Source organism: Eumetopias jubatus, unplaced genomic scaffold, assembly GCF_037043125.1.
Source record: "Eumetopias jubatus isolate StellerSeaLion01/CBP00866 unplaced genomic scaffold, mEumJub1_p1.0 scaffold_9, whole genome shotgun sequence".
NCBI lineage: Eukaryota > Metazoa > Chordata > Mammalia > Carnivora > Otariidae > Eumetopias > Eumetopias jubatus.
Window position 1 is genome coordinate 85,108,786 of NW_028274815.1, and position 12,695 is coordinate 85,121,480.

Below are 12,695 nucleotides of genomic sequence, written 5' to 3' on the forward strand. Positions count from 1 at the left end.
AGGGGCACTGTCTCATCCCCTCCACATCCCCAGCTGGGATACAGAAGGCATTTCCTCAATGCTCGCTGAACTGAACAGAATATGACAGGTCGTTAGACAGAAGACCTTGAAGCAAGTGTTTCTCATCTCCTGGAAGAGTGGAAACATGCTTAGAGCTTGGGGCAGGAGGGCTTTCTTTTCCAATGCAGATGAATTCCCCTATTAAGAGCTTCCAGATTCTCAAAAGGTCAAGTTCCCCTTGCAGACTACAAAACCGGAAGCAGGCAGGTGGGAGAATCTGAGGGAATGAGTGAAAATCTTGGCCTTCTCTCTCTTATTAGTTCTGTGACGCAGAGCAAGACCCCCAAGAGCTCTGTGCACCTCAGGGCTTCCTGCTGTCAAGGGGTAATCATAGCACCTTCCCCAGAGGGCTGCCCTGGCAGGAGCTGTCTTTACCACAGGTAATGCCCAATTGAATGTTCTCACAGCGGCTGTGGGCCAGGGCACATTCTGCCTGCTGGAACAGTGGAAGCCTTCAGGGAGCCTGACAGATGCCTTCTTTGAGAAGTGACACTTCTTGTCATTCCAAATACTTTCTCCATCAGTCAGCTGGACATGGCCAAGCAAACCACAGCACTGGCTGTGTGCACCCCTCACACAGCGCCGACATCCACCACTCCAGCCTCAATCCCAAATTCCACAGCCAGCCATGTGGCGCACCTATGGTGTCTCGCTCCTTCCAGGCTGACCCTCTCCCCACCTGCCCACTGTTGCTCCTTGTACCGGAGAGGAAACAGCAAACACTTTTCTTATAGGAAATACAGTTCAATAAAACTGAAGCAAAAACATAACTGCCTGACACATGGTCACATGTGGAGTAGAGACTGATAAACCTACTTCAAACACTGTGTGCTACAAACCTTTAAAAAACGAAAACACCGGCTGGGCTTCTTGCTTTGTTTTCTTCAACATGTAGCAACCAAGTTTCAGATTTCATATGTATCATCAAGTTATTAAACTGCTGGAAGGACTCTCTTATAACCCTCATTTCTTCCTTTGAGAAGTCAGGCACACAAAGCCAGAAATAAGAGCAGGGGTAAGCTCCTTCAGGGTCTCCCTAAGTTTGCACTTCCACTGTTTGCCTTCCTGCAGTCACGGATGACAGAGCTAGGGGTGTGTGTGAGGGGACTGTGTGAAGTGACTCTGAGGTGACTGCATGAGGGAACTGTGTGAGGTGACTCAGGTGACTGTGTGAGGGGACTGCGTGAGGGGCTGAGTAGTAACTCTGAGGTGACTGTGTGAAGGGACTGTGTGAGGTGACTGCATGGGGAGGACTGCATGAGACAACTCTGAGGTGACAGCATGAGGGGACTGCATGAGGGGATGGTGTGAGGGGACTCAGGGGACTGCGTGAGGGGACTGTGTGAGGTGACTCTGAGGGGACTGCGTGAGAGGACTGTGTGAGGTGACTCTGAGGGGACTGCGTGAGGGGACTGTGTGAGGTGACTCGGGACTGCGTGAGAGGACTGTGTGAGGTGACTCTGAGGGGACTGCGTGAGGGGACTGTGTGAGGTGACTCTGAGGGGACTGCGTGAGGGAACTGTGTGAGGTGACTCTGAGGAGACTGCGTGAGAGGACTGTGTGAGGTGACTCTGAGGGGACTGCATGAGGGGACTGTATCATGTGACTCTGATGTGGTGCTAGCTGGGCCACTCCTTCAGCTTGCCACTCGGGCTTCCCCTCCTGCACTTTACCAGCATTGGGCAAAATGGGCAAGGGAAAGGCACAGGCTTCTTTAAAGGCCTGCAGTAGGTTAAAACCCTATGCAGCAGCATACTGGCTCATCCATATATTCATTTTTTCCAGAACTTTTTATTGGGCACCTATTTTGTGCCATACACTGAGGACACAGAAGCAAACAACGTAGAGAGGCAAGACCCTGCCAACACGAAGCCTGCATTCTGCATTTTTGAGTGTGAGACAAGCAAGGGAGGTAAATGAAGCAGGAATTGGATAATGGATCTTTTCTTACCCCCAAAAATTAATCCTTTAGTAATTATTTTATGCCATTCTAGACTCTAAACTTCCTGTACATTAAGGTAGCCAGTAAGAAGCATTTTTACTTAGAATTTAAATTCTCATCATTACTCGCTATCTATTCACAGAACATTTAAAGATATTGAGATGAAATTAAACAAATGGCAGGCAATCAAACTGTTAAGAAATGGGGGGGGTGTAGTAAAGAAGAGAAAAAACTCACATAACCCACTTACTCAGGCTTCTAGAATGGCATTGTGCCCATTTCTTTCCCCATATACATATAATCCCTACCTTTCAGATATATCCTTATTTCCTGGGGGTCACTTTGCCCCCAAATGACAAGCACATCAAGACAACATAATCCAGTTACGTTCTTATCTTGCTCGTGTCAAGATGGGTATTTGACCATTCTTATCATACAAATCAGTCAGGAAAAATAAAACCAGACAGAGCTCTATCGATTTCTACCACAAAGTCATGTCCGTACTTGACTTTCTAGCTAACACAACAACCCTGGCTCATCTGTCACCTGACTTGCTCACCAACCTAGAGACCAGAACGATTTTAGGATGAGTAGCTAGTAAAGCAGAACTAAGGAGAAAACACTTAACCTCTGCACCTATCTTAAAGGTAACTCTCACAATTTGACAAGAACGAGTTACTGGCACATTCTTCAAGATTATATTTATACTTGCGCTTCACTTTCTGATTTAAAAAGGACAAAGAACATCACAAAAGTATCAAAAGGAATCATAAAATTCTCCTATTTCAAGAGATCATGTGTGTAAGCCATCGCCTTAGGGAAGTTATCCAATTAATTCACTTTTCATAAATATTACTCTCTAAAGAATGTATCAGCGGTGAGCAATTTTTTGGGGGGGGCAACATAAAACCCGGGGGGTTATTCTTACCATAAACAATTTTTTTAAGTTTCAATTAAAATCTCTCAGATTAGGGAACCTGGGTGGCTCAGTCGTTAAGCGTCTGCCTTCAGCTCAGGGCATGGTCCCAGGGTCCTGGGATCGAGTCCCACACTGGGCTCCCTGCTTGGCGGGAAGTCTGCTTCTCCCTCTCCCACTCCCCTTACTGTGTTCCCTCTCTTGCTGTGTCTCTCTCTGTCAAATAAATAAATAAAATCTTAAAAAAATAAAATGAAATCTCTCAAATTATTCCAGTTTTAACGAAGGTGGAATTTCTGGCTCCCATCCAACATAATGCTATAAGCAGCATAATTTCAGCCCAAATGATGGCAAGAAAATTTAAGGTACAAATAACAAGTTTATATTACTTAACTTGATCTGTTAAAAAATAACTTTGTGTCCAGTAAGAGTTGAAACTGTTTGCTTGACTGCATATAAACTATCAGTTGAAGACAAGAAGAAGATGAACACATTTTGTTCTCTTTGATCATTTATTGAACCCCCTCAGTTCTCTTTGATCATTTATTGAAAACACCGAAACCAAAGAAAAACTTGCTCTCCATTTCTTGCTTTTTAATCTGGGCTTGCAAAAGGTTCATACAATCCCGATGCAGATCATCCAAACTCATCCCAAGAAAAGAAAAAAACAAAACAAAACAAAACATGACATAAACTTTGGGTGAGTGTTTTTACTTTTCCTTTTTAAACCTCTAAAGACCGGGGCGCCTGGGTGGCTCAATCCTTAAGCGTCTGCCTTCGGCTCAGGTCATGATCCCAGGGTCCTGGGATCGAGCCCCGCATCAGGCTCCCTGCTCCACCGGAAGCCCGCTTCTCCCTCTCCCACCTCCCTTGCTTGTGTTCCCTCTCTCGCTGTGTCTCTGTCAAATAAATAAATAAAATCTTTAAAATAAATAAATAAATAAACCTCTAAAGACCCAACTCTGGACACACGGTTTTCCCAATAAACTCAAGGGAAGTGCTCGCTTCAGCAGCACATATACCAATAAACTCAAGGGAAAAGTTCTAGCGCCCGGAGCTCAACTGTTTTAGAGAGAGAGGGAATGTGGGTGCAGCAGAGCCACACGTTGGCAGGCAGGGGTCAGGGGGAGACCACGACAAAAGGTGAGGAGCAACTTGCTTTGGAATCTGATTCAAGTAAGTTCTCACTGTATTATATTATTCTTCCCTTCCATCCACTTTACCTGGACTCCGTTCTGGAACCTTCCTGATGTATGGTGACAAGCAAATTACTGACCCTAATTTCTTATAGTACTTACACACAGTAAAAGGTTTTAGGTCCTCCAGTTTTATTTTCTTGTTTTGGAATTCTCTCAGACTAATCAATATTTGTGAGACACCACCTGAATGCCCTGCATAACTTAAAAGAAGGTAAGGCTTAGCTTCAATTTGTATACCATGAATTTTCAGGAACTGAGAAATTCACAGAATTTGTAAAAGGAAGATTACAACACACTTAGATCCTCTCTTCTTCTCATGTTTGGACTATTTGCATCAGAGTTAAAAAAAAACCAACAAAACATTTATGTGGCCCTTTGTTTACATCATCATAGTTTGTAGAAATCAAACTGACAGAGGTTAACAGAGGAAGGACTTCTAACATAGGAAGACTCCTAAAAAAATAACTTTATTAAAATAAATAAATAATTTTTTTCCTAGAGAGAAAAAAGCTTCCATAGCTTCCAAAAAAAGCTTTCCATAGCTTTCATAAGAAATAGTTCATAATGACAAAAGAAAAAAAAAGGGTTTAAAACCACGGCATCTGAATTTTACAGTAAACATCTACCTTCTCACAGACGAGTTCCTATATTGAAAGTGCCTGATAGCTTTCATATTATAGAATTAATTACATAGATGAAAAAAAGAATTATACATTTGAGATGAATTTATATTGGATACTGACCTTCTAAAGTCAAAAGGATAGAAGTATTTTCCTTAAAAAAAAAAGTGCACATACCTTTTTTCCAAATCTCTGATTTTCTCTCTTAGTGGTTCAACGATCTAAAACAAAAATAACCAACATCAGTTTTGAAGCAAAGACAGTTCTCCACCACTTCCCCCCTCTCTGATGTTCCACATGGGCACGACATCACGCAAAACAGATTGTAATTTCTTCTACTCTCCACTTCCAGCTTGAAATTAAGTTATACTACTTGGATCACAAGTCAAGAATCGAGATGATACACTGCACGTTGGAACTCTTACTCCACAGACACTTAAGTCTCTGGGAAAATTAACCTTTTAGTTTCCTTACAACAAGCAAGGTAGCTGAGGCTCACAAGAACAGGCAGATCAACACCACTCTCTTCTTTTCAGGAATGAAAAAATCCCCTCAGCGCTGCCCACAAAGCTTAACCTCTTGTTTCTGCACATTATCTCCACATCATGTGCTCAGCGCGCTAAGGAAGGGCAAGCTGTGGGCAGACCCAAATTCCTGTGTGTTAACACCGGGAGCTGGGCTAGAAGGACGAGAGCGATTGAGAGCTTCCCCACAACTGTGACATTTGGCTTCAGATCAAAATGACTGACTCCCCATCTCCCCCCGCAGCCCACGTCACACTCACGCACCTATATCCACAATTACTGGACTAAAAACATAAGCAATTATTTTTAAATAGAAGGTATATAATCAACCAGAGGCGCTAGCTTTCGGGGAGCAGGTGTGTGGCTTCCCCATCCATGCATGTGGGCACTGCCCAAGTTCCCCGTCCTAGCATCGAAGTTCGGCCGGTTTTCCTTACGGCATCTGCTGGGGTGAGTGGATGCTGGCACTTGCCTCCATCCCTGGTGAAAGTACTCACTTCCCTTTCTCTAAGAAATTCTGGGAAGGTCAGTTGAAAAGTCAGACAAACTCGTAAATCCATTTTGCCTCTGAGGTAGAATTTAGTACATCACACACCTTGATCAAATGGACAAACGCTGACACAGAGGTGTATCCACAGCATAACAGATGGAAAGGCTCCTCTAAATAAGGGAGTAATTTTTGAAGAGATGTTTTCAAAATCACGGGTTAGCATCAGGCTCCCACAAGAAAGGTACCAGCACAAGCCAAAGAACCAAAACTGACAAATATAACGACAAAATAGAAGCAAAATACAGGAAAGGAACTAACCTCTTCGATCTTGCTCTCGATTTTGAGTTCACCATTTTCCTGGATAGACCTGTTGAGTAGAAAGCTGCGAAACTGAGATCCACTGAGAGGCTTGATGACCTCAAGATTTATTTCTGAACAAATGACAACACAAACCAAAGGCTGCAGACCATCTCGCCGCTCCCCTTCCCAAACATCAGTCCCAGGTTCCAATTCCCTCCAGAAGGGGGTGCACCCAAGGAACGGAAGACAGTGGAGGAGAGGAAATCTCAAATTCATCTCACCAGCTCACCTCTACTTTGTAAGCGTTATTTCTATTCCACTAAAATAATCTTTCACATTATACTCAACATGGGATTTTAAATTAGAGGCAGGAAGTGTGTCTATAGAGTCCAAGTCTCTCTGCTGGGCTTTCCTGGGGATTTGATGCAAAATGGAGCTTTTCCAAGTAAAAAAACAGAGTTCCTTTAAATGGGATCTGAGTACCCCTCCTAGCCACACACAGAAGTCTTTGTCAGGAGACACTCACACCCTGGTGTTAGGAATCAGATCAACACCTCCCCACTGGCCTTGCAAAACCCACTCAATCTGAAAAGCCTGGTGGGGGCACAGCAACCCTTTACCCCAGTAGCCCAGTGCAGGGGCATCTGACTGCCAAGCCCACCACCAGCACCACAATTGTGATTGCTGCTCTTTTATTTTCACTACCAAGGCAGACAAAGTGGAAGGAATTTTTCTTTAAATGTAAAACTGTACTAAGAGGGCCAAATTTGTTTTGACAATGAATGCTTGTTAATTTTGTTGTTGTTGTTGTTTTAGAATATCAACACAGGATTTTACTCTTCTGAGTGTCCATCCTACGTTTATCACAAAGCACAAAGAATGCACACTCAGGCCAGAAGGCTTCTTGGGGCTGAATCCTGAGATAAGCAGGTGGCCTCAGAATCTACTGGTGTACTCCCAGGGCCAGGGGCCTGCCATGGTTTCCTAAAGACAGCCCCCTTCTCAAAAGGCTTTGGAAAGGCATGCCCCCACCGTGTGCTTGTCCAAGCCACCCAGAAACACAATCACATTTAGCAGGGCAAAAGCTAGGGTCAACCCTTTCCTGTGTACAAAAGGAGGGAAGGGACCCTGAAGTAGGCAATGCAGAGGAGCCAGCCAGTAAAACTGGGCTTTACCTGAGCAAATAGTAAAATCAGATGTATTCCTCGAGAATATCCATAAGAAAAAAAGACAAAGCTCAGATGTATGAATGGCAAAAAAAAACCTGTTTCATTTTTAAAATATTCAATTAACCCATGCCATCTACAGTCTATTTGTAATAACTGAAATGTGTCTGTAAAACCCAACCACAACATCCAACTTATTAAAAACAGTTACCTCATATTAACGAAGTTGCCCCAAACAGCTGGAAGGGAAAGAAGAAGAAAATTAAGTTAATATTTAACTTTGTGATATGCAAGGATTCCAACTTATACAATTTTAATGTTTAACCAATATTTCAAGTACACTAAGAAATCTAAATTACAGCTCATGAAGACAACAAAATGCACACTTCTGGAGTATTAAGTCCTACTAAAAAATAAGTGAAAAGAGGATCCGATACATCTCATTAATTTTGGATTACCTCTTTTGGGGTCTGGAGTTCAACTGTGCTTGTGTTTTGATAAGCAGTATGTCCCAACCTTTGTCTGAGGAAGAGCCAGTCACAAGCATCAAAGAACTGCATGTCTGAAAGAGATCCTAGGGCTCAGTCCGGCCTTTTCCTTTTAAATGTCTATGAAACCAAAACCCAGAGAGGTTAGATAATGGCCTGACACTGTGGCTTAACTTCACCTGGAAGCCCATCCTTTCTCACACTTGGCACATCTCTCTTGCAGTCTAGTTTCTCAACAGCTGGCCTGCTTCCTTGATTATGGACACCTGGAGGGCAGGTTGTCATGTGTACACAGCTGGTGCTCAATAAATGTGAATAAACCAACCCAGCTGCCGCAGTGAAGTTTTGCCATGGATAACTTTAAAAACATAATACTAGACTATGAGCCACCACATGAAGTTACTGAACAGAGAATTATTTAATAAAGAAACCTTTCCCATGAATGAGTGTCTCTAATATTTGTACTCATTCCTCTCTGGCCCTCCTGTAATCATCCCCCAAATACGGAATACCTCCTAAGGGCCAGATGCTCTTAGGTACTAGAGAAAGACAGAGAGCAAATGCACAAACCCCCCTCCCCCCCACACACACACACCCATCCTGGAGATGGCAATTCTGTGAGCTCAGGAAGGCCTTCAGGTTAGGATCTACTCCCAGGCATCTTCTTATTGTCATTGTCTGGTACATAGTAGGGGTTTAATAAATGTTTACTGAATAGGACTCAGTTTCCAAAATCACTTGTTGCTGACTCCATACAAGCACGTTCCTCTCCAGTGTAGTAAGCAACTGATACAAAAGACAGCAATAAATAACTAAATAAAAGTGGCAAGCAAGAAATGGGAAAACTACTATAAATCCATACTATATTCCTTATTCATTAAAAAAAATAGAGAATGTTTATACCTTTGGACCACATGAGCTTACTTTTGAGTATTATCCTAAGAATATACATATATATACAGGAAAGCCGCCTTCACAAATCACGGCTTTAGTTATTTAAAAAAAGGGGGGGTGGGGGGAATAAACCCAAATGTCCTACGATTGGGGAATTGCTATATAAATTATGATACAGCCTTTCAATAAAATCAGAAAGCCATTAAATCTCACAATGACTGTTATCAAACAGACAAGAAATAACAAGTGTTGGCAAGGACATGGAGAACAGGGAACCATCATGCACTGTTGGCGGGAATATACACTGGGGCAGCCGCTATGTAAAACAGTAAGAGGTTCCTCAAAAATTAAAAACAGAAATACCATATGATCCAGCATTCCGTTTCTGGGTATTTATCTGAAGGAAACAAAAACACTAACTTGAAAAAATATCTGCACCCCCATTCACCGCATTATTGACAACAGCCAAGACATAGAAACAATCCAAGTTTCCATCCATGGATGAATGGATTATTCGGCCATAAAAAGAAGGAAATCCTGCCACTTGAGGTAACATGGATGGACCTCGAGGGCACTATGCTACTTCTGAGGTAAGTCAGACAGAGAAAGACAAATACTGTATGATCTCATTTATATGTGGAATATTCAAAAACAGAATGAAACAAAAACCCAAGTTCATAGAGAGAACAGATTAGTAGTTGCCAGAAGTGAGCAGGTGGGTGTGTAGGTGAAATGGGTGAAGGTGGTCAAAATAAGTCCTGGGGATGTAATGTACAGCATGGTGACTAGTTATTAATATTGTATTGCTTATTTGAAAGTTGCTAAGAGTAAATCTTAAAAGTTCTCATCACACACACACACACACAAATGTGTAACTATGCGTGGTGATGAATGGTAACTAGACTTACATAATATACACTGTATATACATAGTAGTATATATAGACAGATGTTAACTATTAACTTACATAATATAAACTAATACATAATATTACGTATGTTACTAATATAATACTATATATAATGTTACATGTCAATTATATCTTGGTTAAAAAATATGGTTATGAAAATACACTGCAACATGGTAACGCAGTTATGACAATTCCAGATGAGAAAACATATATGCAGTATGACTTCTGCTACTAAAAACCACCTAGAATAAGACTGTCTGAAGATGCCAAAATACTGTTTAAATGGTGACGTGTTTATCTTTCCTTGTATCTATGTTCTTACCTTGTGTTTTAAAAAGGAGGGAAAAGATTTCCAAACCCTTGCTGAATGCCATGCCCCCCACCCCTCAGAAGACCTGGGAACACGGCGGGGTCAGTGGTCAGCTCAGTGCCAGCGTTGTGGACGAACCTGCAGTTGGCAAACCCCATGGGCCCTGTTCTTCACTGTGTACCTCAAATAAACCAATCGTGTCATTTTGACTTTAGGATTCTGTTGCTTGTCAAAATACACCAAGAAGCAGTCCCTCTCTGGCTGTGGAACCTCAGGAGGGGAATTATCCACTCCTTAAGATGTCTTAGGGTGGATAATACCTTTTGACAACCTTTTCAAATCATTCCATGGTTACTAGTTTATTCATTTTCTTTTTAGCCTTTTCTTGAATCAGTTTAAAAGGTCTGTCTCAGAGATGTTTCTCAATCTTCTATCATCCCTTAGACCATCTGAGAGCATGCGAGGCTGCCCCCCTTCCTGGATGTCTTCGCCCTCCTTGAAGTACAGACACCAGGGCTCTGAGTGCTCTCCCCTTTCCTACTGGTCCCCCAGTTCACCCCTCCCCCCCACCCCGAGAGCTTCATAACCTCAACTCCCCTCCTCACCAATCAGACCTCTATGTAGGCCACAATTACCTCCACCCTCCATTTGCAGCCTCCACCCTCCCTAAAGCAGGTCCATCTACATATGGTCAGAAGTGCACACACCTTACCTGCGCATGACATTCTTGAGAAAACCTCCCCAACCTCCCTGCCTGCTCCAGGGGACATCAGAAGCCCTCTGAGTTGTCACAGCACCAAAGACACATTTCTTTTTAATGGGCAGTTTACAGGTGGGTCTCCCTGCAAGATGAGGGCTGATCATATTTGCAACACCAAACACATTCAGGCCAGCCACCAAAATCAGATGAATAGAGGAGGTCGAGGAATGTTTTCACTTTACTACATTTATCCCCTGCTTAGTACCTTCTCTTTTCAGAAGTGTTATCACCAATTAATCTTTAAGATGTTTTTATGTCAAGTGTTTCTGGCTTCTTTCTAAACTCTCAAAAGCTCTGCCTGCTTTGTTTTAGAGAACAAAAAGGACTCAGCCCAGCACACACCAAAGGCAACCAGTAGGCAGGAAAAGTTCCTGTATTACCACAGACTCATTCCAAGGAGGAAAACACAGGCAATTCCCAACAATTATGGAGCCTTGCTCCCCGTGTTCTGTGTAGACTGGCCTGGAACCTTGCAAGGCACAAAGTTTAAAAGTAAAACAGTATTAAAAATTAACGTTGCTTTTAGAATTCTGCAACCTGCTTAAGTGAGTGTGACCTACCTTACAGTGTTGCAAAGGGATCGCTGGGAATTACGAAGAGCTGTACTCTACAGATACCTGAACTAAACGGAACTAAATTAAGTCAGTTATATACCATACAAGGACTCAGTATTAGGAAAAGTATTTTAAAAAAGATAAGCATTCACCATCATTGACAAAGGGCTTAAGATCAAATTCCCTTACACAGCTTTCAAGTTAATTTATTCTGATTTTTATTTTAAAAATACTTTGCACGCAAACTGAGGCACACTGGTTTCCCAATTCTCTGTCTGTATCCAGACTTCATGCTATGCAAGGAAACTCCATTCAAGAAAATCTTTCACATAGAAATTTTCATTTAGGGCAAAAAAGATTGAGTGATTTTTTTAAGAGTATAATTAAAAATGAGTGTCCTTTTCCAACAAAGGAAAAATTAAAATGCTCATTCAATGCCTTCGTAGTCCCTATTAGTCTAACGTGGTTTCTTAAATATTAATCAGATAGCACTCGAGACAAATTCTTTTAGAACATAATTTCTCAATCTGAAACCTGTGGGTCTCCACCAGATTCCTGAATGAATTTCAGGAAGTCTAGGGGGAAAGTCCTTGAACGTCCGTGCAAAACCACGCAAAGCTTTCAAAAATCTCCCATAAAAGCTTGAAATTTCAGAGGTGCATTGGTTTTTAGACTCTGAGTCCTTGAATGCCAGGCCGCACAGAAGGTGCGGATTCTTCACCAGGAATCCTATTACCCTATTTTAAGGACTGTTATGACACTGGATCAAACAAAACCATTTCCATTTCACACCTATACATTTTAAATGGCTGCAATCACCACTTTCACCTAGAGAGCACATGTGCTTTTATCCTAAGTCAGAGGAGGGAGTGTGAGTTAGGGAAGCCACTCCCCGACTTGGCTAATGGACACACACCTATATTACACACAATATGCCCAGCGTGCCTGCAGGCGAGTACGGACAGCCAGACAGCCTACAAACCAGCATGCCAGGGGCTCACCAACCTCGGCTTGGTGACATTAGACAGTGTGACCACATGGAGAATGCATGCAGGATTTGCCTTCTGTCTTCAGTATTTGCAAAAATCCTTTCTTCGCTCATCCACCAGCCAGCCATCCAACCAAAATGATGCCTGTGGGTGAGGAGAGTGCTAAGACCCTGTGCCCAACCTCACCTGTATGGTAGGCAACATACACATGATACACACACACACGAGAGAGGTGGGCCAGGGGAGGAGGCGAGGCTCAGCTGACAAGACGCAGTAGGGGTCCACCTGGAACCACAAGGGGAAACAGCTTGACCCTGCTCATGCAGGAAAAGATGGGGTTCGCCAGCCACCCACAAGATGATGGGGAACTGACCCAGATCATAAACAGTCCTTCAAAGACAGGGCAATGGGAGAACTGGCATGCCTGCAAACTCCTCTCAGATGCTCACCGGCATAAATCCAAGTCTCCTTTTAAAAACACACTTTCAGATATTGAGCCCCTGCTAAGAGCCAAGCACTTTATGAGGTCTTGCAGCAAAGGCTCCTAATCCATGGGGCCCCTAAGACTGAAAA

At 42.8% G+C, this 12,695-nt stretch overlaps 1 protein-coding gene across 2 annotated transcripts in view; it reads right to left on the reverse strand.

The window, feature by feature from the left end:
- Positions 1–12,695, reverse strand: part of UXS1 (UDP-glucuronate decarboxylase 1) — a 97,162-nt gene that overhangs the window by 61,932 nt on the left and 22,535 nt on the right. Inside the window, exons 2-4 of one of the 2 annotated variants that reach the window (XM_088026619.1) lie at positions 7,429–7,456; positions 6,070–6,118; positions 4,915–4,958 (exon numbers count right to left, since the gene is read on the reverse strand). In XM_088026619.1, the coding sequence (XP_087882745.1) occupies positions 4,915–4,958; positions 6,070–6,118; positions 7,429–7,456 (121 nt within the window). Of the gene's footprint in view, positions 1–4,914; positions 4,959–6,069; positions 6,134–7,428; positions 7,457–12,695 lie in introns of both variants that reach the window. The other variant, XM_088026618.1, reaches the window with a different exon arrangement.